This window comes from Mustela putorius, unplaced genomic scaffold (assembly GCF_011764305.1).
Source record: "Mustela putorius furo isolate JIRA1106 unplaced genomic scaffold, ASM1176430v1.1 tig00537248_pilon_pilon_pilon, whole genome shotgun sequence".
Taxonomy (NCBI): Eukaryota; Metazoa; Chordata; class Mammalia; order Carnivora; family Mustelidae; genus Mustela; species Mustela putorius.
Window position 1 is genome coordinate 5429639 of NW_025422387.1, and position 27911 is coordinate 5457549.

General features: G+C 43.5%; 1 protein-coding gene across 1 annotated transcript; it reads right to left on the bottom strand.

Moving 5' to 3' along the window:
• Positions 1-222: 222 nt before the first annotated feature.
• RNF34 (ring finger protein 34) lies at positions 223-21454 on the bottom strand. The gene is made up of 6 exons (XM_004753208.3): positions 21309-21454; positions 8255-8473; positions 5659-6066; positions 4082-4183; positions 3619-3820; positions 223-1193 (listed from the first exon to the last, which is right to left on the bottom strand). Exons 1-6 carry the CDS (start codon positions 21312-21314, stop codon positions 1003-1005), a joined length of 1128 nt encoding a protein of 375 aa, XP_004753265.2. The 5' UTR covers positions 21315-21454; the 3' UTR covers positions 223-1002.
• Positions 21455-27911: the final 6457 nt, after the last annotated feature.

A 27911-nucleotide genomic window follows, 5' to 3' on the forward strand; every position in this document is an offset into this window, starting at 1 on the left:
CCGATTTCAGAATGCTAAAGAGAAGCAGAAAGCACCCAGCATAATACCTGGTCATAGGAGACAGCAAGTCCGTAGTTAAGCTTACTGGTACATCAGCAGCAAAGGTAGATCACTGCAAGTCTTTGAAGGTGCTCCCCGTCTCCTGTGAAGAAGGGAGCCAGACCAGGTGCAGACACCCATTTGTGCTGTACCCAAGTGAATTAGGAACGGACTAGGACAATGTAAGCAAAACCATTTCTTAAAATCTAATTTTATTCCTAAAGTTCAAATTAGCTAGCGGTAGCACTGAAAATACACTTTCACTATACAAAACAGTGTAAACTGATTACACGTTAATAAAGGATTTAACACACACACACTTCTCTAACGAAAAGAAGCTAGATGCAGCCCTTGCTCTAAAAAGCTGTACCTGAACAGAAACGGACATGTCGAGTCTAAGGCCCCGGCAAGTTGACTACAGAATGTCGGTTGTTCCCAGTTATGTTTAAACGCAGAAATAGCAACAATGTGGAAACTTACATTCATCAAATAGTAGCATTTAAAATCTACATGACTAATAAAGTGAACATTCAGAGGGGCCACTGCTCAGTGTGTACATGTGGGCCACTTGTGGACAGTGACGTCACCCAAAGAGAACAGAAGTTTCAAACATCTGAGTAGTTTAAGTTAAAAATAGGATGAAGGAGAAATAAGAGAACAGGGTAACTGTTCTCTAAAGAGAGCAACAGCTGACGCCACAAGCGGTCTGACTCCATCAGCGATCACCGACCACGGACACGGGATGGAGCCTCGCGGGACCTGCGAATCTGGCGCGGCCACGGGCTGGCACAGACCAACGTCACCACCACTTAGGAGGGAGCTTTCTGTCCCCAGTTAGTAGTGAAAATAATTTTTAAAAATAGTTTTCGGCCTTTGAACAGTTAAGTTTCCAGTCGCTTCCATACATTGAAATGTCTGGGATGGAGCTTGGGGGCGAGTGTGCCGTTGGGAGGCGCCTGGGCTTCAGGACTTGAACACGTGCACGGTGCGCACCACGTACTGCCGGCAGATGGGACACTCGCTCATGCGCTTGCCGCACTTGGTGCAGGTGACCATATGCCCGCACTCGAGCAGGACGCAGTCGATGACGGCGTCCATGCAGATGCGGCAGAGGCGGTCATCTTCCTCATCCTGCAGCTGCAGCCGCTCGCCATCTGAAAGGCAACAGAGAGCTGGGCTGCGGGCACCGCACTGCCTGGCGGGCGCTAAGCCCCGCAGAGCCCGGGGCTGTAGGAGACTTAACCCAGCTTCTCCGCACTTCTGGTCCCTCCACTAGAAATGGCAGTGATAAGGATGCCCACACTTCATGAAGTTTTATGAAGAAGAAATGAGAAATGCTTAGCTTATGGCCAGGTAGGAAAGGCCCAACAAATGTTAGCTACTTACTTCTATTTTATAGCTGTAACTCAAAGTTTACATGATAAGGAGAGATTACTTCTGTAAGTGCAAATGAAGAAACCCAAGGCTGTCCTATACCTGGGCCTCAGAGCACACGAATGGAATTTCCAACCCAACTGTGTGGCCTCGGGAAAAGTCAGTTTTCAGAGCTTCATCTCTACACTGACAGGAAAGTTCTGAAGAGTCATACATCAAGTAGCCTGTACTTGGGGGAAAGTTTAGAAGGATCTCAGAAGCCAGCTGAAGTCTGCCTAACTGTAAGCAGATAGGCCATCCTGGCTCTGTGGCCCAGATTTAGGTTCTAAAAAGATCCAAGCTCTGAATAAGAAAGGTGCTGAAGGAGTTTCAAGAGTTTATGTCGGCCTGAGGTTTGGTCCTAGAGCTACAGACATGGAGGCGTCCCTTTTTACAGGTGGTAGAGGGGACTGATGGGAATGTCATGATTTCAGTCAGAAAGAACAGAAATTCAACCCTGATGGGCCAACGGTCTCTGAATTTAAGAGAAATAACAATGCCATGTCCAGACGTTCTTACAAACCGGCGACTGGGGAGAAAGAATTCAGGGGGTAAGACAACGGATGGGCCAGGAGAGAAGACACGGGAGGGCTCCTGAGTAAAACCAGAGTCTAAGCTGTGGTCTCCTCTCCTGCATGGAAGTTTCCTTCCAACTCTTACAAGCTCTGAGCAGAAAGCAGAGGAGCCAGGGTCTGTCAAGGCTATTAGGGAAGGCTACTGGGGTGAATCACACCAGAAGTGCCCGAAGCCAGTCAAACTAGGGAAGATTCCAGCTGTGATCAAAACAAAAGGAGTTTTCCACAGGCCTGGAGACTGGACCCGGGACAGAGTAAGCAGTGAAGTAACTGAAAAAGGCACTTTGGCAAACGTGCGTGTCTTGGCCGCCTCTACCATAAACCCCCGGAGGGTGGGAATGGCCATGCACAACCAGTGCGCGCCCCACACAGTTGTACACACTCTATGCTTACTAAGCAAACGGACCTCTCCCCTCACCGCCAGAACACCGTTTCCCAGCCACAGCCTGGAAAGGCTCCGAGGATTAAGATTCCTGTGTCTACCCTTGTGGTATCCTCTTAGAAATGGATATGCCAAAATACTTCCTGCATATTCTGGACATAAGTGTTTATCAATAATTGCTGTATTATAACCAGATTTGAAGGGAAAAAAAAACCCTCAAGGTGATAAAAGTTAATGATGGGGGCGCCTGGGTGGCTGAGTGGGTTAAGCCGCTGCCTTCAGCTCGGGTCATGATCTCAGGGTCCTAGGGTCGAGGCCCGCATCGGGCTCTCTGCCGGCAGGGAGCCTGCTTCCTCCTCTCTCTCTCTCTCTGCCTGCCTCTCTGCCTACTTGTGATCTCTCTCTGTCAAATAAATAAATAAAATCTTAAAAAAAAAAAAAAAAGTTAATGATGGGAGAACTGTTTAGATAGTAACATAACAGGGCACCTGGGTGGCTCAGTCGGTTGAGTGTCTTGATGCAGGCCGTGATCCTGGGGCCTGGAATCTACCCACGTGGGGCTTCCTGCTCAGCAGGGAGTCTGCTTTTCCCTCTCCCTTTACCCCTCGCCCTGCTCCTCTCTCAAAACAAACAAACAAAATAGATAGGAACATATTTGTCAGTCTGAACACCACTGAAATCTTTTTTTCTTGCCTATAAACGCTCTATGGCTTGGCCCTAAGGACTTCTGCTCCATGCCTCATCAATACGTAGATCAGGAATTCTTAACCTCAGCTTCCCCAACTCACACAGAAACCTAATACCTGAGGCTAAGAACTACTTCATTTCTTTGCCTCTAGGGAATTTTTTTTTCCAGTGAGGATTTAAAAGCTACAATTGAGAGAACCTAAGTATTGGCCTGCCAGAAGAATTAGCAGGAAAGTATGCATTTTTACAGAGACAAGGAATTTCATTAGGGTTCTAACAAATTATGGCCAAGAAAACCAGACTGAACAGATGATGACCTAACTCACATGGCAATGGCGGTCTGAGAGCCAACATCACATAATAAACCTACTACCTAACAGCGACCAATTCAGACGTCCAATTCATTCAATAAAAGGATATGTAATTTTCTCAAAAAATGTGAGTGACCTCACTGTGACCGAAACAGTTCAATTTGTAAAACTCTGAAGAAGTATAGGGGGAAGAAAGAAAAAGGAAACCTACATGACTTTTGGTTTTCTTCATTCTCTTTGTATAACCGGTTGACTTTCTCCACCAGCTCCCATTTTTCACAACAGCCAGAGTAGTTGACAAAATTCCGAGCCAGGATTTCCTTCAGCTGGCGCACGCTCATTCCTTCTACATCTTCAAGGCTTGACAGGTCAGAGAGCGAAGCTCTTACTCTCTTCTTAGAGAGCCCAGGCGTCTGCGATCACAGAGGGCTTCCATCAGCTCCGCTCCCGCAAACCAGACCTTGCACAGCGAGGGCAACCGCACGCTTCCCTCACCCTCCCGTCGCCACTGGATACTCTTCCCAGACTCATCAGTTCTTCAAGCGCCGTCTCTATCAGGCTACATTCAAACCAGAAGAAAACAGCCCGGGCTAATCTAGCAAGAGTCCACATAGGCACTTTCCCTGCCTGCCCGGCTGGCGTGTCAAGAAAGCGAACTTTACAGGCGCACTCACCTGCTCCTCCAAGTTTTCTTCGTCCTCATCCTCCTCATCATCTTCATCCTCATCCTCTTCATCCTCCTCTTCGGTGTTTGCTGAAGCGATTTCACTTTGTACCTACACATATCGATTGGATTAGGTCAGGAATCCTATTTTCCTAACAGGATTCATCCTGTTTGTCAATATTCAACACTGGAGAAAGACCCTTCCCCCAGATCCTCCCCAAGAATGACCCCAGCACCTGGCGTACTCCATGATGACCTTGGACCTGGAGCACTGCTGCTCCTCCCAAAGAGCTGGGCGCCACATGGTTTCATCAACAACTTACCTTCCGTGAAGTTATCTCAGAAGCCAAATTCCTGTGTGTGTGTGAAACCTGACCAGAGTATTAACTCCCTGAGAAAGGCCCCATCGTGAAACACCAAAGCCGTCAGTGTATACAGCTGCCCTGCTTCGTCATCGAGAGCCCTGCGCGAGGCTGGTCTACCCAGAGCCTCGAAGATACTGACAGAAGCTAAAGCTCTAAGTTCAGCCCACTCGATCTGAAAGACACCAATCCTACTACAATGCACCTAGACGTTCTGATTCCAAAGAAGGCTTTCTAGACCTCTCGCTGATGGCTGATGCTAGTTCTAGTTCTTAGCAATTCCTCAACAATCGGAGGTGCTCTTTTTCATGAAGACCTTCAACTTGGGTTATGTACCTTCTTCCATATCCTTCTCTTCAGACTTTGACCAGAGCTCTACAATAGTTTAGGTCAGTTCCCAATTTCCAATATTCCACCGCACTGGGTCTGAAGCACCATGTTGCAGCACCCAAAGACCCCGACCTTCCAAGAATGGTCATCTACCCAAAAGTGGCACCAAGGTCAGATGTGTCTTGTGTTTGCAAGGCTGTGATGCCAGATCTCATTTGGGAAAATAATATAACTCCCAGGCTGAACTTCTCTAATTTATGACTATTTGGAAAGCAACGAGATTTCCCCTCTGCTTTTAACATCTTTCTTCAGGGAAGAGAATTAAATGTGAAGAGAATTGTTCAAAACAATCCATTCTGCATTTCAGAATCATTCATACATACAAACTGAATTATTAATTACAAGCCCTTGTGTGTTATTCAATCAGGATGCCCTGATGCACGGGGACAATATTCTGCCCTGGCATTTCTTTGAAATTAGTAGATAATCACACTGATGAATTCAGATGGCTTTTTCCCATTATCTAAGTTGGAACAATTTTACTGTAGCAAGCCAACTGGGCATTAGGTTTACTTATACTATTGTGTCCACGGTCACGGACAAATAATCTTGCAAACATTTATACGCTACTTTTCACAGTCATTCCTTCAGCAGTTAGTATTTCACTTAGGAGGAAACTGAAGTAACTAGAGTCAAGAGACCGATGAGCTTCAGACAGCTGACTTTGGGGCTACCCAGCACCTCGGCTCAGAGACTCACAGCGGGAGAGCCTGCACGCACAGTGTGCAGCAGCGTGTGGTACCTCTGCTCCCAAGGGGTTTCTGAAGCCCTAAAGGTCCCACCCTATATGGCCAATGAGCAGTGTCAGGCCCTTGACATAATTATACCCTCATACCTGTGCCAGTGCCCCAGATCCTAAGGTCCGGTCTCCACCCATAAGGTCTCCCTGAAATGAAGACATGGTAGCAGAAGGGGCTGTATAGTTTGAAAAAAATGAATGTGTAAAAAAGCTAGAAGTCTGGGACCGTGAGGAATTCAGGCTGCTCGTGTCCAGGTCATCCTCAGAGCCCAGGCCGTGGTGGCAGAGAACCAAATCTACCAAGTCTTCTTTCTCTCGACAGGTATCGATTGGGATGTTTCGAAGAATGAGATACTGCCGGAGATCCTTGACTTTTAGTCGCATTAACTGAGGGCGCTGAAAGGCCGTCTCTTGTAGTAAGTGACACGTGGAGCATCTACGGAGATTTTCTTGTAAGACTGAACAAACGGAGCAAAAATCCTTCTTGCAGTCACAACACACATGCTAAAGAAAACAGAAAGAAAAGCAGCAGCTAATGATAGCCAGACGCAGGCCACTGTGAAAGCACTAGTGTTCTTTTTGCCTTCTACTGAAATTCAATTTTAGTTTCTTTTTTTTTTTTAAATGATTTTTATTTATTTATTTGACAGAGATCACAAGTAGGCAGAGAGGCAGGCAGAGAGAGGAAGGGAAGCAGGCCTCCCGCTGAGCAGAGAGCCCGATGCGGGGCTCGATCCCAGGAGCCTGGGATCATGACCTGAGCTGAAGGCAGAGGCTTTAACCCACTGAGCCACTCAGGTGCCCCTCAATTTTAGTTTCTAACTGATGAAGTCTCCGAGGGCCCCTGGCTATTCTCAGAGCCACCTTCGTGTTCCAAAAGCCACAAAAATCATAACACGCGCTGCTGAAGCAGTTTGGATGCACAGAAGTTCAAATACAGCCCTTTAAGAAAAACATACACTCTTGTGTTAGTGAATTAAAACCTTTCCACCCCTTGACGCAAACATGTAATTAGCAGAACAGAGAAGACTTGAACCACGTGGAGCAGAAAGCACAACCACAAACTCTTCCTACTCTTTTCCTATGTCACTTTCCCCACTGAAAGAGAAGCTGAAGCTGGGGTGGGGGGGGCAGGGAGACCACAGAGGGAAAGAGAAGGGCAAATTATCTCTCAAGGTCATTCAAAGCAAACAAAGGATCTCACTAGTACAGTCATCTGTATCCAACTGAGCCTTCATCACGCTCAGAGCCACAGCGCTAGTAAAGCTCGAAGATGACACTAAGCTGTGGTCCGTTCTGATCGCCGCATTGTTCCCACAAGCGAACACCTTGTTCCTGCCGTACTCAGGAGGACTGAACTGACAATCAAAGACTGTGAGACAGGGCGCCTGGGTGGCTCAGTGGGTTAAGCCGCTGCCTTCGGCTCAGGTCATGATCTCGGGGTCCTGGGATCGAGTCCCGCGTCGGGCTCTCTGCTCAGCAGGGAGCCTGCTTCCTCCTCTCTCTCTCTGCCTGCCTCTCTGCCTACTTGTGATCTCTCTCTGTCAAATAAATAAATAAAATCTTAAAAAAATAATAATAATAAAAAAAAAAAAAAAGACTGTGAGACAGCCTCATAATTTTCTGAGACTGGATCTCAGAAAAAATGACTTTCTTAGAGAAAATAACTGTTTTAGCCCAAGTGTTTTATGCTGAATCCCTACACAGTGGTTGTCTTTCACTAATTTCTTCACTTCCGGTTACGAATGTGGGTAGGGGGCACCTGGGTGACTCAGCTGGTTGAGAGTCTGCCTTCAGCTCAGGTCATGATCCCACGATCCTGGGATCGGTCCTGGGATGGAGTCTTGGGCTCCTTGCTCAGCAGGGAGCCTGCTTCTCCCTCTGCCTGTCACTCCCCATGTTTGTGCTCTGTCAAATAAATACAATCTTTAAAAAAAAAAAAAAAGAGAAAGAATGAGAGAGAATGTGGGTAGGGGAGCACCTGAGTGGCTCAGTTGGTTAAGCAACTGCCTTCAGCTCAGGTCACGATCCTGAAGTCCGGGTATCAGGTCCCCCTGCTCAGTGGGGAGCCTGCTTCTCTCTCTGACCCTTTCTCCTCTCATGTTCTCTCTCACTCATTCTCTCCCTAAAAAAAAAAAAAAATGTTGGTGGGATACATTTCTTGAAACCTGAGGTCAGTTATAATAAATCATCTCTGAACAAAATTGCAGACTAGTTAAATCTCTTGTTCCAAAACATAAGCATCATCAGGAAGAATCAAAGTATACAGAGCTCAGAAGACAAGAGGCCTGAGCAACATGTGAAACACAGTCAGAACATTTGAGCAGTAATACAGTCCCTTCAACTGAGTACTTTTTTTTTTTGTTAAGGATACTATTTATGTATTTGAGAGAGAAAAAGAACATGAGTGTGTGGGGGGGTAAGGGCAGAGGGAGACAGAGATGCAGACTCACCACTGAGCAGGAAGCCCAATGTGGGGCTCGATCCCAGGACCCTGGAGATCATGACCCAAGCCAAAAGCAGACACCTAACTAACTGACTGAACACCCAGGCACCCCCAGTTAAGTACTTTTCTGAATGGGAAATGGTTAATAACGATTTTTGGTAATTTTAATGAAAAAAAATGATTCGTTAGCATTCAACATATAATTAAGTAATATGTCTTTTGTATATAACATTTCATCCAACTTACCTTCTTTCTAAAGACTGAAAATGAAAGTCCACAGGCTTTGCAAACTATATTGGGCCCTTCCGTAGGTGCTGGTGGGTAAGCGGAAAAATCAGAGTTTGGTGCAAATCTGAATGGACCAGTGCCTCCTGCAAATCCTGACTGCTGGCCTCTGACAGCTCCTGTTCCCATGACTTCATTCAGCAGTCCACAGCATGAAGCCCACATAGATGTGGCACCCGCCTGGAAAGGAACACAAGACCACAATTTAAACCTGAGTGGAACCTGGGCTCTCTGGGAACTCAGGGAATGCCGATCTGGAGAAATACATTTGCCCTAAATAACTAAGATGATCCTTCTAAGGAATGAAACTGGTTCATGAATTTTAGGTGTCCATTATAATTCAACATTCGTATACACTACGAGGTGATCACAAGTCTAATTCTCACCCGTCACCATACGGCTGAGCCCCTTCAGCCATTTTACCCTCCTCTTATCCCTTTCCCTTCTGGTAACCAGCAATCTGCTTTATGACTTTGTTCGTTTGTTTTTTAAATTCCACATATTAGTAAGATCATGTAGTATTCTTCCCTCTTTGCCTGACTTGTTTCACTTGGCATCATTCCCTCAAGGTCCACCTGTGTTGCTACAAATGGCAAGATTTCCTCCTTTTTGAAGGCTGGGTAGTATTCCGTTACATGCACCGACCCCCTCTTTTTTATCCGTTCATCCACCAAGGGACACTTGGGTTTTCCTATCTTGATTATAGTGAATAATGCTGCAGTGGACGTAGGGAATGCATAGATCTTTTTGAGTCAGTGTTTTCATATTCTTCAAATAAATACCCCAATGGAATGGTTGGGTTATGGTAGTTCCATTTTCAATTTTTCAAGGACCCTCCATACTGTTTTCCACAGTGGCTACACCAATTTACATTCCCACCAACAGTGCACAAGGGTTCCCATTCCTCCACAGCCTCGCCAACACGTATTATTTCCTGTCTTTTTTATAATAGCCATTCTAATAGGTGTGAGAGGATATCTCACTGTGGTTTTGAGATTATTCTTTGAAGCACTAAAATTTTAAGCTCTTTGGAAAGGTAATTTCTGGTTTTTCGTAGAGTATTTGGAAATGGGGAAACTTGTGACATCATTAAGTAAAAGGAAAAGATACAATATGAACCCAATTTTGTAAAAAAAAAAAAAATCCACATAACACTGAAACAGAGATACATGCACACAGAGAAAAATAACTGGACAGAAATACAGGCTGTGCAACATGCGGGATATGCGCACACCAGCACAGCTGTTTGCTGTTTATCTGAAATTCAAACTTGACTGAGCACCCTGTACTCTACCTGGCAATCTTTACCTGGTGGTGATCACTGTACTAGATAGCACCGTCCTACAGGTTAAGGGAGATTTTCCCAGTTATCACTTAGCAAACAGAATATAAATTCAAATTACTTAATTTCATTAAACGTCTGTCCTCTCATTTTTAGCCATGCATAATAAACTATGGCACATATAAATTTAATTTTGAAAAAGTGACTGGGAAAACATCAAAATGTGCACTGAAGCTCTAGGGTTTAATATAACTCTTATAAATCTATTTTCTTTAACCCACTGAGCCACCCAGGTGCCCCTATAAAATCTATTTTCTTGAGTTTTTCTCTACCGCCCAAGCTCTTTATAAATACATTACTTTGATGTTAAAAAACTATTTTTAAAAAGCAGTGATCCTATCTTTTCAAACTGAAAATACTAAACATAATTTCTGATGACTGGATAACAGTAATGACCTTCCAGGGCGTAAGGGCTATTTGTCAACCCACTAAATGACTGGAAATTAGTGTACTGCCTTTGTTTTTCTCTTGTCTCTTGCCTCCTGTCTCTCACCACTGCTCACCTTATACTCACCTCCAGCAACCAGTTTCCTTTTTTACTGCAGACTCAGCAACCGGATAACCAAGCTGGTCAGAAGTACATATGAAAATGTATTTTCAGTGAGCACTCAAGGCACTTTCCCATGCGAAGGTATAAGAGCTATAGTGTTTGGAACTAGTGAGCTTTTACTCCTTGTCCTGATTCTTAAACACATTCTAGACTCTAGATTATGCGATAGGTAATGAAGTCCAGGTAGGTGAGATGTGATTTAGTTAAAATGGCAACATAGTTCCAGACTTTAGTATCTAACTCTATCAAACATTTACTCTGTCCAACAAGTTCTTCAGAAACTTTTTTTTAAAAACAACCTTTAAGGGCTATTCAGAATGCTATAGAAGACTCATGCTATTCTTGCTACTTCCCACACATAATGCTATATTAAATATAGGGGAAGGAGAAGGTAAAGCAATAAGAAACCACAATACAGGGTTCAAACTGTCTCAAGTCTCAGGGTCACTGACTTGAGTATTACATAGCTTCGTACCCTGTAATTCTAGAGAAACAGTGATGCCTTTAAAAGTCAGGTTAAATTATAATTAATAGTTCACACCTCTAAATAAATATATACCTCAGACTCTAGAGACATGATGTTTAAACATAAAAGCATGAAAATCCAGATTAAGTTCGTTTAAAGTGGGTGTTCTTCTTTGCGGTGAGCACATAACGTACAGAGGTGTCGAGTCATTACATTACACACCTGAAGCTAAGGTAATGCTCTATGTCGACTACACTTCAATAAAAACTTTTAAAATTAATTTTTTTTTAAAGTGTTCTTTTAGGGGCGCCTGGGTGGCTCAGTCGTTGGGCATCTGCCTTCAGCTCTGGTCATGGTCCCCAGGGTCCTGGGATCGATCCCCGAGTCAGGCTCCCTGCTCAGCCGGGAGCTTGCTTCTCCCTCTCCCTCTCCACCTGCTTGTGCTCTCTCTCTCCACTTCTCTCCTGTCAAATAAATAAATAAAATCTTTTTTTTTTTTTTTAAGTGTTCTCTGGAGGGCCTGACTGACTCAATCAGTGGAAATATGTGACTCTGGATCTCAGGGTCATAAGTTCGAGCCCCACGTTAGACAGAGAGATTACTTAAAAATATTTAAAAAAAAAGGGTGAGCTCTTAAAACTGAAAATGTTTTTACAAATTCAATTTGTGGGGCACCTAGGTGGCTCAGTTGGTTAAGCATCTGCCTTGGCTCAGGTCATGATCTCGGGGTCCTGGAATCGAGCCCTCTCCAAATCAGACTCCCTGCTCAGGTCGGAGCCTGCTTCTCCCTCTCCTTCTGCCCCCCCCCCAAATTGTGTTCACACTCTCCCACTCAGTCAAATAAATAAAATCTTTAAAGAATAAAATAAAAATTCAATTTGCAGTACACCTGAAACTAACTAATATAACACTGTTAATTATACTGGAACTTAAAAAAAAAATGGTTTTCAAGTTTGCCATTGTGGGGGGGATTCAACTTATACATATCATTTTTGGGGGTGAAACACCTCAACTCCAGAAACTACCACTGGAATAAACTCTTCTTCATTCTAGTTTAAAGTAGCAGTTTTTGGTGCGCTTCAGCTTCCTGCTGATCTAGGTAGTAAACACTACCTAAACTAACACTACTAAAGCTGTGTTGGCTTTTATCCCCTTTCTGATTCCCAGTGATGCTGCCTCCCGGACTCACCTGCAAGTTCCTTGTGAATACAACTCCCTTCTTCTACAACATCTAGCTCGATCACCATGACTAATAAGAACTGTCTAACAGGTTTCTTTGCATTACCTTTTTACGGTAATATAACATCAAATTTTGCATGCCGCCTAGAAAGATCCAATTGTGACTAGTCGAGAAAGTATTACAGGTAAAAAGGATTCTGGCCCAGCAGGCATGAAATCTCAAATGATACTTACAAGCAGCACTGTCACAGCTCGTTCTACCAGAAAGCAGTTTTCCAATGAGAGTTAAGGAAGAATACACATTTTCAAACTCTATTAATGAGTATAATCATTAAAACTCTAAGCTGAAAATATTCACAGCTCTAGTAAAGGGAAAAGAAGGATTTATTTTGGGAAAACAGGTAGAATCTCTATACAGGCATCAATACTGGAGAGTCACAATTTCATCCCATTCCTTGTTTCTATAAAGGGGAGAGAATTTCCTCTTCAGAAGGAAAGGAAGTGAAAACAGTGAAAGGAAAAACAGTGACAAGGAACACTCCTATCTTCTTTCGGGCATCTCATTACAAAATAAAAAACAAAGCTCAAGCCAACTCCTAAAGTGTTGTCCCAGGCAAAAACATGTTGCTACAACCTAATATTTGGCATAACTCAGCCAAAGACCATAGCAAAGGGAAAGAGGAAACACATGAAAAGACCTAGGTCTCAGCTTCATTAGATCTGTGAACTTAGACAAAATCTCCCAATATGAAAATACTCTTAACATCACACTCACGGGTAAACCTACGTATGTGTACTGTTACCCTCTAATGACAGCGTTTGCAACACCCCAGTCTTCTTCTAAGTTCAGAAATTTGAAATTGTGGAAGCTCCAGTCACTAGTTTTATTTGAAGTACCTTTCTTTCACATCCAGCATATTTTATTTTTATTTATTTTTTTTTAAGAATTTATTTATTTATTTGACAGAGAGAGATCACAAGTAGGCAGAGAGGCAGGCAGAGAGAGAGAGGAGGAAGCAGGCTCCCTGCTGAGCAGAGAGCCCGATGCGGGGCTCGATCCCAGGACCCTGGGATCATGACCTGAGCCGAAGGCAGTGGCTTAACCCACTGAGCCACCCAGGCGCCCCCCACATCCAGCATATTTTTAAAAATCCATTCCATTCCCTGCTAAGCCTCTTGTTTTCTGGCAACCCAGTGTTAAAATGAAAGTGATTTCTTTGGTGATTTGAGCCTTCCCGACTGCTTGGGAGCAAGTATTTTCAGGTACCACAGCAGCTTCTGTCAAGGTCTCTTGATAGGAAATTACACAGGCCTGTGAAGTGGCTCACAAAGTCATGGTTGGCCTCAACAAGGGAGCCTTAAGAAATCCTGATGCCTGGGTCCCACCCCAGATACACTGACCTAACTGGTCTGGGGTATATAGCCTGAGGCATCAGATTTTTTTTTTTAAGGAATTGCCACCCCCAACATGGGGCTCAAACTCACAATCCCGAGACCAAGAGTCCACATACTCCACAGAGTGAGCCAGTTGGGTGTCCCCAGAATTTTTTTTTAAAGTTCCGCAAGTGATTTGTATTACAGTGAAGGTTAAAGGGTGAACAACCGCTCGGTTTAGGTGCCCTCTTCCTGCCTACATGGTTTTAGCTGAAGACCACTCAGCAGAATGCCGATTAGAAGGGGCTGTGGTTACTTCCTGTTCCTCTTAGAGTTCCAGGAGCAAGACGTTAGCCAAACGCTCCCCACAACCTGTCGACAATTTTTCCCCATAGGAGTGGGTCATGTCTCCAGTGATGCTTCTCCCTCTATAGTCTCCCCTAATCCCTTCAGAAAGGCTTGGCTGTGGGCGTCTGGGTGGCTCAGTGCATTAAAGCCTCTGCCTTCAGCTCAGGTTATGATCCCAGGGTCCTGGGACTGACCGCATCGGGCTCTCTGCTCAGCAGGGAGCCTGCTTCCTCCTCTCTCTCTGCCTCCCTCTCTGCCTACTTGTGATCTCTGTCAACTAAATAAATAAAATCTTTAAAAAAAAAAAAGAAAGAAAGAAAGAAAAGAAAGGTTTGGCTGAGTTTCTAACCATCTCATGGTTTCTTAAATTAGTTCCTTTCCACATATTGGCCTGGAACTTTTGCTTAAATTAGTTCCTTTCCACATATTAGCCTGGAACTTTTGCTGAAATTGGTACCTTCCTTCATTTTTCATTTATTCCCTCATTTTATTTACTCTTTGCTTTTGGGCCTTAACTTTTTATTTCCTAACTTATTCCTCTACATGTTTTGTGTGATATCTCTGATCCTAGGAAAGACAGTGATTTCTGGGACAAAACCCACCATCATTCAAACTATTTTTGTCCTTCATCTCCAAGTTGAAGAATCCACTCAGAAGAGGGCTCTCACTAGGTCTGGTAGGGCTCCATCTCTCTGCCACCCCTTTAGTAGGTTTCATCTTCTAGCACTTCCCTGTCAAGTCCCAATTTCCTAAATGTTTTCTGCATGTCCCCTCAGGGCACAGGTATCCCTACCTCACAACCATCACCTTCACATTCACTTAATAAGAATGCTTGAAGTGTCCTATACCAATCTTTCCCTTCTCAACTGTCCAAATTTTGTTACTACTTGACATGACAGTCCCAAATTTCAAGTGACAGAATCTATTAAAGCAATTAGGAAACTATTTCAGAGAGCACTGACCCAAAAGTTTACTGAATGTGGGATCTTCAAGGGGGTGTGGAGAGGGAACCTGCCAGCTGATCCTCTGAGCTCCTGACTCTGCCTCTATTTCCTTGGAGCCCAGTTACCAGATCTTGTAAGGTAATAGCCAAAAAGCTTTTCCCCTTTTGCATCTTCCCTTTAAAAGTTTTAGAGACCCGGGTTCAGGTTCCTTCCCTCTGTCTTTCCCATGCTTTAAGACCTTCCACCAGTTGGGGCGCCTGGGTGGCTCAGTGGGTTAAGCCGCTGCCTTCGGCTCAGGTCATGATCTCAGGGTCCTGGGATCGAGTCCCGCATTGGGCTCTCTGCTCAGCAGGGAGCCTGCTTCCTCCTCTCTCTCTGCCTGCCTCTCTGCCTACTTGTAATCTCTCTCTGTCAAATAAATAAATAAATCTTTAAAAAAAAAAAAAAAAAGACCTTCCACCAGTTTAAGCAGCCTGCATTCCCTTCTTTTGTCTTTTACTCACTCTCTGCTCACCTTCTGGTGGTAAGATTGAAACACTTTCCAAACTATTCCATTTCCTCCTAGATTTTCTGGGCAAACCTAATTCCTTAGACAGTGCAGAAGGCTTCTAAATTTGTAGTAAATTGAGTTGTTTCCCTGCCCTGATTCCAAGCACAAGGTATGGTGACCTTTGTGTGATTAAAAAAAAAAGCTACACCCTTTCCTTGAGTGATCCAAAACCAAAGTTTGGATCTCTAAAAACTACAGTAATGATCTGGGCTTATGTGACTAACAATTCTAAATCCTACTTGGAACCATGGCTGACAGCAGGACTTGACGGGCTAAACCACATGAATCTAAGAGATTGGAAAGAACAATCTGTAAAGATGGCTACGTTTCCTTCCTTGACCATAAATGTAGTTCAAAAATGGAGAATAACTGAATAAGGCAACCATCTACCTATGCCTGGCACAAAACTAACTCAGGGAACTTAGTGGTTTGCAGTTTATTTTCTACCCACCAATGACTAGTGAAAAATAAATGGATTTTCATAATCTAATTTCCTACATACCACCGTAGGCCAAAATTGCTCTTGAATAATTACGGGACATGGCCTGCCTGGCTTGTATTAGTCAGAACAAGGTATCACATTAAAAGCACACATGGCCCATGGTAAAAAATCAAATTCTAAAGCTTCCTGTCCAGTCTGGCCCAGACACCTAGATGTCCTCAAGTTATTCTGGGATCCAATGCCAGTTCTTGTGTTTTTTCCAAAGCCAGTGCACCAAGATCATAGGGGGGCAGTAACTACCTTTTTTTGTACTCCCAGTTTGAAACCAATTAAGAAATAATGCAAACAGTAGTTTAAATGTGAAAGCATACCTTTAGCTCTATAGCCCATCAGTCCTGATAACAGACCAGTAACCAGCAAAACTGACCAACAGAAGCTTAGCATGGAGTTGACCAGAATGCTATCACCCCATAGGAAGACAGACCTGAGTAGGTCCCAGAAAGTGCTGTTTGGCTCCTATACTAACACTCAGCAACATATTTCTCTTCTTTCTCTGATAGCATAAAGGCTGAAAGTGTTTGTCCTATATTGTTTCTTCCTAGAGGATGAATCAGAAAGTCTCTCCCCTCTGCAGGAATATAAAGGAGGGAAGGGAATATATTCACAAGCCTAAACAATTTGCGTGCGAGTGGGACTGAGTTTCCACTGCTGTGACATTTGTTTCCATGATACACCACCAATATTACAAGCACTCTCTCAGATTCCTCGGTCAGATTCACACAACATAAGTCCATTCTGAATCACCATCTTAGTCAACAAAACCAAGAGAAAATGTGTTGTTTCTTTGCAAGAATGATAACCAAGCATCACTCTGGCACAGTGCCAGTTTTCAAATGGCCTCAAGGTTCAACCATCTTTTTGTGTAGGTGTGTGTGTTTGTGTGTGATCTAATATGCTTTATTTTTTAAGATTTTATTTATTTATTTGACACAGAGACAGCGATCACAGTAGGCAGAGAAGCAGGCAGAGAGGGGGGAACAGGCTCCCTGCTCAATGAGGGGCTCGATCCCAGGACCCTGAGATCATGACCTGAACTGAAGGCAGAAGCTTAACCCACTGAGCCACCCAGGTGCTTTTAGAATCCCTATGGGGGGGGGGGATAATTCCAAAACGCTCAATTTTTAAAAGTTTGCTACAAATTTTGAATCCTATTCTAAACCACATCAGGATGTGATCCCTTTTAATAATTCCACCAAATATTATAATAACCAGGCAAACTAGAATGAGTAAGAAAAGCCATGCTGGGGAACCTGGGTGGCTCAGTTGGTTGGTTAAGTGTCTGCCTTCACCTCAGGTCATGATCCCAGGATCCTCCAACAGAGCCCCATGTTGGGCTCCCTGCTCTCTGCCTGCTGCTCCCTCTGCCTGTGCGCTTGTGTGCCCATACTCTCAAAAATGGATAAATAAAATCTTTTAAAAAAAAAGAAAAAGCCATGCCGGTTTCCATGAAGATTAAATGACAATCAATGAGAAAGTTCATGGATTTGAAAACAGCAGAAAACTAATGATCATATTCTAATACTTTTTTTTTTTTAAGTAAGCTCTCCACCCAATATGGGGGTGGAGAACTCACGACTCTAAGAGTCACATGCTCTACTGAGCCAGCTAGGTGCCCCTATGTTATTTCCTTTGATTAAAATAGGTAAAGAGGAGCGCCTGGGTGGCTCAGTGGGTTAAGCCGCTGCCTTCGGCTCAGGTCATGATCTCAGGGTCCTGGGATCGAGTCCCGCATCGGGCTCTCTGCTCAGCAGGGAGCCTGCTTCCTCCTCTCTCTCTCTCTGCCTGCCTCTCCAACTACTTGTGATTTCTCCTGTCAAATAAATAAATAAAATCTTAAAAAAAAAAAAAAGGTAAAGAGCAATAATAATAATGCCATCTCCTAAGAGTTGCTTGTCATAACTCTAAATTAAATATAATACCATATACAGCTACCTTAAAGAAAAACCTCCAAATTTCAAATTCAAGAGTATTAATTTTCTTGGATGTTGTATGAAGCTTCTAGAACCAGGCAGGAATTCAGTTCTTCCAATAATGAAAGCTTCCTTGGAGAATTCACTCACCATATGTGTTATTTTCAATTCCAAACAACTTTGTTTGCTAAAAGTCAATGTCCTTGTGTTAAGCAACATGAAAAGATGTTTCAAACCTTAGCACCAGTGATAGAAAAAAATAAATTTTAAAAAATAAAGTTGAAATTTCAATTAGTTTAAACTTTCCTACAGAACTTAGGAATAACAAAAGAAACAAAGCAAAGCAGAAGAAACAGTTGAGAAATTGAGATAATTATAAAAAACGTTTAACCTATTTAGAGCCACTTTTTTTTTTTTTTTTTTTTTAAGATTTTGTTGATTTGACAGAGACAGCAAGAGAGGGAGTACAAGCAGGGGGAGTAGGAGGAGAAGTAGGCTTCCTGCTGAGCAGGGAGCCTCATGTGGGGGCTCGATCCCAGGACCCTGGGATCATGACCTGAGCTGAAGGCAGGCGCTTAATGACTGAGCCACCCAAGTGTCCCTATTTACAGCCACTCGAGAAGAATATTCTCCTTAAAATGTGAAAGCATCTCTTATTGAAACTGCTGCCTCAACTGAAATAAAATTTGCAAAAAACTCTACCTTTTACATTACCAAATAATCAGACCATATACCACAAACGAGGAAATTCTACATCGTAAATTCTTTCTCTCCTACAATCTGGACATTAAGCAGGCTGCAAAAACAGATGTTGATCTTAAAAATGCATATTTTTTGGTAGGAAATTTGGCCAAACTGGTAGATGGATTTTTAGAGTAAGGTGTTCTGGAGATCATAAATATTACCTTCCTCTTATTTGGGTTTTGTTTTGTTTTTAAATAGTATACCTGATCCTTAGCACCACTCCCCGACCTTTCAGAGAAAAACAAAAAACAAAAAAAAAAAACACCGCCAAGGAAATTATATCCAACAGATTTCTTTCTCCTTAATTTTTATTTTGAACTTGAAAGAATGAACATGATTAGTACAATCAGGGGTGTGCTCAATATAAATATGGAAAAACACGAAGGAGGGTTAAATCAATATAGGACACCAATTTGGGTTTTTAAAACCCCTTAGAGGGAATTAATTAGATGCTATTCTAAGGTTAAACAGTTACTTGAGTTTTTGAGAGGCAAAACTTACTTCAAAACCTCAGTTTGTAAGCAAACAAGTTAAAGGAAGAAAGTAAGTACCCATTCTACACATACTAAAATCAGCTACTCCTGGGGTTGAGTGAAGATGTAATTTTCTTTTTTTTTTTTTAAGATTTTATTTATTTGAGAGAGATCACAAGTAGGCAGAGAGGCAGGCAGAAGGAGAGGGGGAAGCAGGCTCCCCGCTGAGCTGAGAGCCAGATGAAGAGCTTGATCCCAGAACCCTGAGATCATGACCTGAGCTGAAGGCAGAGGCTTAACTCACTGAGCCACCCAGGCACCCCAAGATATAATTTTCTGATTGTTTAACTCTCAAAAGTAATTTTAATTCCCCTGAAAGAAGTGATTGCTTCAGTGAACTTCACATGTTAGGATTCCATGGCATCAGGAATCACTGACCCTGCCCAGAAATCTACAGATGAGCATGTCCACAATTAATTTCAATTTTAAACAAAGTTAAATAATAAACAATAGGGGTATCTGGGTGGCTCAGTGGGTTAAAGCCTCTGACTTCTGCTCAGGTCATGATCCCAGGGTCCTGGGATCAAGCCCCACATGGGGAGTGCGGCGAGGGGGGGGGGTCTCTGCTCAGCAGGGAGCCTGCTTCCCCACTCTCTCTGCCTACCTGCCTCTCTGCCTACTTGTGATCTCTCTGTCAAATTAAAAAAAAAAATTAAAAATAAACAATAGCACAAATCCTGTATTTCAGGAATCCACTTTCCATAAAAACATAAATGAAAAGCAGCTATCTTCGTAATAGTCCTCTTGCACAGACTGGTGTCTATTTTTTGCTTCATAAAGTATGTTATCTTTTCTACATTTTCAACTACCACCAAACTTTTTTTCTAAAATGTCAACTCAGAAAGCACAGTCTTCCACATAAATTGATTTTAAAGAACTTGATTAAAAATTTCAACACTGGAGATGCATGGGTGGCTTAGGTCATGATCCCAGGGTCCTGGGATGGAATCCCACATGGGGCACCTTGCTCGGTGGGGAGTCTGCTTCTGCCTCTGCCTGAGACTCCCTCTGCAAGTAAATAAATAAAATCCTTAAAACAAAAAAAAAATATTTTTTAATTTCAACACTGGACCTGTCAATACTTTCCTCTTTCTACACCTACTTCATTGATGGGTCACAAAGTTAATACTAAACAAGATACTGACATTCTTTGAGGCCATATGTATATATATGCATACATATATGTGTCTGTATACATATAAAGATATATATAAAGATCCCTGTTTTGTTTCTGAATCTTAACACAGCAAGAAGATGGTTTGCAGCAAAGAAAGCTAGTTTTAGATATGTTAATATCTAGTATCTTCATACTTTAACACACAGTTCAAAAAGTTTCCTATTTCCAAAAATCTTGTTTACTGAGGCCAGAAATATCCTTTTTTGCTCTTTAGCATTTTGCTTTTGATACCTAATGTCATATTCTGCTTTGTAACATGGTTACCTGAGAAAGTCTCTTCTCTTGATTGGCACACTCCTAAAAGGTGAGATCGCATTTTCAATTACTCCAACTCGGCAAGTCTCCCTCTCACTAACACAAAGGAACTCTTTGAGAAAATATCTGCTGAATTTCTCTAGCCACTTGGCACTCCCTGTCAATCTTCCACAGCAAATTTCTGAGGCTCTGTGAGGGCAGTTTTAAGCTAGCAGTTCACTCTGTTAGTTCCCTTACCCGCAACAAACACGCCTCTTCACAGGGATGAAAGAAATCGTCTGGGTCTGAAAGAGTATCACTTGACGACTCACCCCACTTGGTTTGAGTTCAGCCGATGATGAATCAATACCTGAACTGATTGTCGTACACAGAGCTCTTTAGAACTCCGAGATCAAGTTGAGAAAATCAGCTCCCAAAAGTAGGCCAGAATCTCCCCCCCTTCCCCCTTTTCTTAAACTTCTCACTCACTGGTGCTCCCACGCTCTCACACCCACCTTGAAGAACTCAAGCTGTCAAATTACTTGCTGCGTACCTAGTGGCGATGGAGACACGTCTAGTTTGCTAGCGCTCTAGGTCACGGCCCCAATAACAAGCCTACGCAGAAATCCTTCAGAAGGGTGGGCTCCCCGCCCGGAGGCATTTCTAACCTGTTAGCCTAGCCCCAGCCTCACGACTCCCCGCACTACTCTTCCTCCCTTCGTCCTGCAGTCTCCGTCCTGCGACAGTCCCGTAGTGTTCCCGACATTTGGGTTAGTTCAAGGACTCGGGGCGGGAGAGGGCACGCTGTGGGCAAAGGGATGGAGAGCTGAGGCGGGAACCAGGGGGTCTGCTTGAAGCCCCCGAGGAAGCGGAAGGGCCAAGAGCAAAGACGGGCCCACCAGGCTTGAGCGCGGGGGGCCGCCCGGCCTCTCCCCCCTCCTCAGGCTCGCTGAAGGGAGCCGCTGTGGGAGCTGGAGAGGTCCTGGAGACCAGGATCTCCGCTCTGGGCTGGTCAGGGCCCGGATGCCGGCCCGGGACGTCCCCCAGCGGAGCTCTCCGAGTGCCTGCGGGGAGAACCGCTGAGGCTAAAGGAAGGCACTTCAGGCTCCCCGGCCAGTTAGGAGAGGCGAGGAGGAACTGCCCGGCCCCACCGGCCCCTCACCTTCATGGCCGCGACCGCCGCGTCTCGGTCGGCTCTACCGGGGAACTAAGCACCATAGCAGCTCCTCGAACAGCCGCCCTCCTGCCTTCTGGGCGGCGATTACGGCACCTCCCGCGGCGACCGAGCGTCCCGACGTAGGGGCGTAGTCACGCCCGCCTCGCGCCCCCGGGAAGATCGCCGAGCGGCGGGCGCGGCGGCCAATCCGAAGCCAACGCTCTGGGGGCTGGTCACCAGAGCCAATGAAAAGGAGGGAATGGGGCGGGGCCTTTGGGCTGCCGGGTAGGCGGAGGAAGACTCCATTCCATCCAGAGCGGTGATGGGCGGGCCTGGGCGTGGCGAGAGGCGCCCGCAGGGACTGGTTTCTTGGTTGGGTCGCTGAAGTAGGAGTCGGCGTTCCTTGAGGAACCCGTATGCTGGAGATTTAGCTTTCAGGTTAGGTGGTCAAGTTTCCAGGGCAATGAAGGCAGGAAGGGGCGTGGTAAATTTGAAAACCCCGGTTGGTTTGAAGGTTTTATTCTTTTCTTTCTTTCTTTTTTTTTTTTTTAAATAGCCGTCAGAACCGGGCCTCGGATTTCCTCCGAGCTGTTCAAGCCGCTCACACTCGGTAATGACCTTAGGTCTCCTCTCTGGAGGGTCGGGTGAGCAGCGGCAAGCTACGCACTCTAAGAAGACGCGGCTCTAATAACAAGCTTTTATTGAAAACACTTAAACCAACGGTTCTCAAATCCCAGCTGCCCTTTTAGAGCGACGTTCAAAATAACCAAATCCTAATCCTGACACGACGAGGGGATTCGGATGAGCCCTTGGAACTGACTTTATGTGATCAGAAAAAATTGAGGTGGTAAAATAAAGTATCGATTTCTTCAGCCCGACTGGATGACACTCAGTTGGTTTTGCTTTACTACGTCTCCCCTCTTAAATCCACCAGTATTTAAAGAAAGAGACATGAAGATGTCCATTCACTCACCTCTCGTAGGACCTAAGACTGTTCTGTTTCTTTTTAATAGGTTTACTTATATGCACTATGTCAGATTAAATAAAACAAAGGGACTTCGCTTCCTTCGGCTGCAAGAATACTAATTTTTTAGGTTACATTTTGGCGTACTTAATGTTTAACTTCTTATAATATACTCCTGAATTTTCTTCCTTGGGAAAAAAATATGCAAAGAAAGACTTTCATTCACCATGTTGGAGCAGTAGCTGAGCTCCATTGAGAAAGAGTATTAATTTATTCTTCTAATGATCTAGGCACAAAGATACTCAATAAAAACTTGCAGGTGGAACAAAGCTGTAATTCTCCCAACTAAGAAAAGGAAGCTGCAGGCTTGCCTCAAAGTTAAAGAATAAGCAGGTGAAGGGGCACCTGGGTAGCTCCGAAGGTTAAGCCTCTGCCTTCTGCTCAGGTCATGATCCCAGGGTCCTACGAAGGACACCCACCCCCCACACACACACCAGCATGGGGCTCTCTGCTCAGCAGGGAGTCTGCTTCCCTCTCTCTCTCTGTCTGCCTTTCTGCCTACTTGTGATTTCTCTCTGTGTCAAATAAATAAATAAAATCTTTAAAAAAAAAAGTGTGTGAAAAGATACTCAACTTCATTAGCCGTCAGGGAAATGCAAATCAAAGCCACAAAGAGATACCACTTCACACCCACTGGGATGGCTAAAATCAAAGAGATAATAGTGTTGTGAGGATGTGGAAAAATTGGAACCTGAGTATATTGCCGGTGGGACTGCAAAATGGTACAGCTTCTTTGGAAAACAATCTGGCGGTTCCTGAAAGTGCTAAACATAGAGTTAACTATATGACCCATCAATTCCAGTCCTATGTATAAACCCAGGAGAGATAAAAACATGCCCACAAAACAACAATAACAATGACCAATAACAGCAAAACCCCTTATACATGAATTTTTTAAATTAACATACAATGTATTATTTGTTTCAGGGGTACAGGTCTGTGATTCAACAGTCTTACACAATTCATAATACATGAATGTTCATAGCAGCATAATCATAACAGCCAAAAAGTGAAATATTATACATATCTATTATTTGATGAACGGATTAAAAATGTGGTTTATCTAGGGGCGCCTCGGTGGCTCAGTTGGTGAAGCATCTGACTTTGGCTCAAGTTGTGATCTTGTGGTCCTGGAATTGAGTCCTACATTGGGCACACTCAGCAGGGAGTCTGCTTGTCCCTCTCCCTTTCCCTCTGACCCTCCTCCTGCTTGTGCTCTCTTTCTCAAATAAATAAATAAATAAATAAAATCTTTTAAGCAAATGTGGTTTATCAGGATGCCTGGGTAGCTCAGTGGTGGAGCGTCTGCCTTTGGCTCAGGTCATGGTCCCAGAGCCCTCAGGCTCTTGCTCAGCAGGGAGCCTGCTTCTCCCTCTGCCTGCTACTCCCCCTGCTTGTGCTCTCTTTCTCTGACAAACAAATAAAATATTTTTTCATGTGGTTTATCTATACAACAGATTATTTAGCCAAAATAGGAATGAGGGACTGATACATGCTGCAACATGGGATGTACCTTGAAATAAATGATGCTAAGTGAGGGGCTCCTGGGCGGCTCAGTGGGTTGGGGCCTCTGCCTTCAGCTCCGGTCATGGTCTCAGGGTCCTAGGATTGAGCCCCACATAGGTTCTCTGCTCAGCGGGGAATCTGCTTCCCCCTCTCTCTCTGCCTGCCTCTCTGCCTACTTGTGACCTCTGTATGTCAAGTAAATAAATAAAATCTTAAAAAAAAAAAATGATGCTAAGTGAAAGAAGCCAGTCACAGAAGATCACATATTGTTGGTTCCTCTTGTATGAAATGTCCATGATAGGTAAATACAGAGAGACAGGAAGCAGAGTAGTAGTTGCCAGAAGTTGAGGGGGTTAGGGAGAAAGGAAGTGAGTGCTATGGGCAATTTCTATTTGGGGTGATGAAAAAATTTTAAAGTAACTGTGGTGGGGGTGCCTGGCTGGCTCCGTCAGTGGATCATGCAACTCTTGATCTCCAGGTTGTGAGTTCAAGCCCCAAAATGAATACAGAGCTTATATTTTAAAAAATAATAAAATAAAATAAACAAACAAAACTTCATAAAATCATCCATGGTGATAGTTGCAAAACTCTGTAAATATTTTTTTTAAAAACTATTAATTTGTACTATTTTTAAAGTGATCTTTATTTATTTATTTGACAGACAGAGATCACAAGCAAGGTGGGGATGCAGAGAGGGAGGAAGCAGACTCCCTGCTGAGCAGAGAGCCCAAAGCCAGGCTCAATCCCAGGACCCTGAGATCCTAGTTCTTGATTTCAGCTCAGGTCATGATCCCAGGGTCATGGGATCAGGCTCCTCGATCAGCACCAAGTCTGCTTAAGTGTCTCCCTCTCCCTCTGTCTCTCTCCTCGATCTTGATCTCTCTATCAGGTAAGTAAATAACTCTTCAAAAAAATTATTTTTAAGATTAAAAGCTCATGGAAGACCATGTGAGTCTTTTTGCAAAGTTGGTTAGCAACTTGCCACACTAAGCTATTTCTTATTTTGGAAATTTTCAAACATATATTAAATAAATAGAAGTTTGTGATGAACTTCCATGTATCCATCACCCAGCTTTCACAATTCTCTACCTTCTGTCATTGTCTCATATCCAACACTCGCATCTCTCCACCCACGCCTCACCCACCCTCCCCAAAGGAGTTAAGTCATCTCATTAGATTAGTGCATGACTCTAGTTGCCTAGATATGAGCCAAATAAAAGAATCAGAGACTTGGATCTGGTTTGCTTGTTGTGTTTATCCTTGTCACCTTCACAAATGTAACTATTCTATCCAGTCAATGTAATCCATCTTCTTTGTGGCCGTTGCTTGAATTTCATGACTTAACAAGACCAAAGGGATTCTCTATCATCAATTAACTTGCATTTGCAAATACTGAAGATGTAGACAGGGCATAAAATCTATTAGCTGGTAGAGTGAAAAAAGCATCTCTCTCTCTTTTTTTAAAGATTTTATTTATTTATGTGACAGACAGAGATCACAAGTAGGCAAAGAGGCAGGCAGAGAGAGAGGAGGAAGCAGGCTCCCTCACTGAGCAGAGAGCCCGATGCGGGGCTCAATCCCAGGACCCTGAGACCATGACCTGAGCCGAAAGCAGAGGCTTTAACCCACTGAGCCACCCAGGCGCCCCAAAAGCATCTCTTTATTGAAATGCTCAAGCCAGGTCTTATCTGAATCCCAGCTGTCTGATTGACTTCTGCTACAGTAAAAATAGTTTCAACAATACTTACTGCGTTTTAGGGAACTGTCTGTGCAGCTGGAGAGCAGATGGTTCCACGGAATCATTTTGTTTTGGACTCAGACTCTTTTTGGAATTCTGCTGGTGAATTACTTTGCCGACTTGAACATATAACCCTCTTCTACCTTAAGTATCTCCTTCTGTAAAATGGAGATAATGGTTATTCACTGGCGGCTTATGTCTTACCCTTTGCTGAATGGTAGGAGAATCCTGATACCATAAGTGAAACAGAAAGAGAACTTTAAACTGTTTTCTTTCTTCTTTTTTTTTTTTTTAGATTTTATTTATTCATTTGACAGACAGAGATCACAAATAGGCAGAGAGGCAGGCAGAAAGAGAGAGGAAGCAGGCTTCCTGCTGAGCAGAGAGCCCGATGCGGGGCTCCATCCCAGCACCCTGGGATCATGACCCAAGCCGAGGGCAGAGGCTTTAACCCACTGAGTCACCCAGGCACCCCATTTAAACTGTTTTTGAGAGAAGGAAACAAAAATTGTGGGGCCGTTTTATATTTCTCTAAAGTAAGTTGGAGCCATTTATAGGCTTTCCTCCTTCCCCTTGGTCCCCCTGAGTAGGCAGAAATGGGACAGGGTTTTCTTTTCAAGGCTTGGGAAACTGAGCCATGGAAGTGAGCCCTGTTGCTTGAGGCTTAATGAGGCTGTGATGAAAACAGGAAGAGCTGCCAAATCTTCTGTCTCCAGCCCACTGTTACACTCGCCTGTATTCCTACTCTTCTAACAAAGACGCAGACCTTGTAAAACTAGTTAATTCTTGTACATTAGATCCACATTCACATAGAGCCTCTATGGATACTGCAAATATTAGAAGCACTGGGGAAATAATTCATCTACCACGGAAATGTGGAGTTGGTACAATTTCCCCTGGCATTGATATCTCATAACATTTGATGATATTAAGCACGCACTATGTGGTGCCAAGTACCAAAAAGAGGGACACACTCCTCCCTTCATGGAGCTTAAATAGTCATAATAAAATGAAATGTCAGAAGTGGTGCATTGGTGGGGCACCTGGGTGGCTCAAGCAGTTAAACGTGGGACTCTAGATTTTGGCTCAGGTCATGATTCCAGAGTCCTGGGATCAAGCCCCACAGCAGGCTCCCTGCTCAGTGGGAGCCTGCTTCTCCCTCTCCTACTCCCCTTGCTTGTGTTCCCTCTCTCACTGTGTCTCTCTCTGTCAAATTAATAAATAAAATATTTAAATATATATATATAGGGTCGCCTGGGTGGCTCAGTGGGTTAAAGCCTCTGCTTTCAGCTCGGGTCGTGATACCAGGGTCCTGGGATCGAGCCCCGCGTCGGGCTCTGTCGGGCTCTCTGCTCAGCGGGGAGCCTGCTTCCCCCTCTCTGTCTGCCTGCCTCTCTGCCTGCTTGTGATCTCTCTCTGTCAAATAAATAAATAAAATCTTAAAAAAAAAAAAAATATATATATATATATATCATGGACATTATTCCAAATCATTAAATATTTTCTATCTAAAAAAACAATTTGGCTACACCTGTATTCTTCCTAGGCATTAACTGTAACTTATGTCTAATGCCCTATTGATGGGCTTTAGGTAGCTCTCAATTTTTGGTTATAATAACACTATAATGAATCACATATTTATAAATCATCATGAACATTCATGAACATCCTCTAAGTTTAAATACTCAGAAAGAGAATAACAGAATCAAAGAATATAAACATTTTAATTTTAATTTTTTAAGAATAGAATCATTTTTAAAAGGAATTATGCTAAATTTGTCTAGGGAAACTTGTATCAGTTTGCATTCTTAGCAGTCCTGTAAAGAAAAGTCCTGATTCCCTGCATCTTGATTATTACTTACTTATCCAATTTATTTAAAGCTTGGTCAATATTGTACCTAAATGATGGCATTTTTAATGTTTTGATTGCATTTTTTTTTGGTAGAGTTGAACATTTTTTCACCAAGTCAAATATTTTAGTTACTATATATTTGAAGGGCAAATGAATCTTATTGGATTAAACAAGGCTTCAACCTTGAGTGACTTGAGACTGACTTTTTAAAACTTTATATTAATTATTATTATTATTATTTTAGTGATCTCTACACCCAACATGGGCCTCAAACTCACAACCCTGAAATTAAGAGTCTGATGCTCTTCCAACTGAGTCAGCCAGGTGCCCCAGAAATGAGTCTCGAATATGAAAATGTAGCTCCTATTAACTGTCAAATCTTAAATAACATAGGGTGCCTGGGTGGCTCAGTGAGTTAAGCCTCTGCCTTTGGCTCAGTGGGTTAAGCCTCTGCCTTCGGCTCAAGTCATGATATCAGGGTCCTAGGAT

Excerpts from the sequence above, each read along its gene's own strand:
- RNF34 (XM_004753208.3), bottom strand. Across the intron at positions 3,821-4,081 it reads AAGAAAACTTGGAGGAGCAG|ACGCCTGGGCTCTCTAAGAA; the intron begins GTGAGTGCGCCT and ends CTGTGATCGCAG. Across the intron at positions 1,194-3,618 it reads TGAAGAAAACCAAAAGTCAT|ATGGCGAGCGGCTGCAGCTG; the intron begins GTAGGTTTCCTT and ends GTTGCCTTTCAG.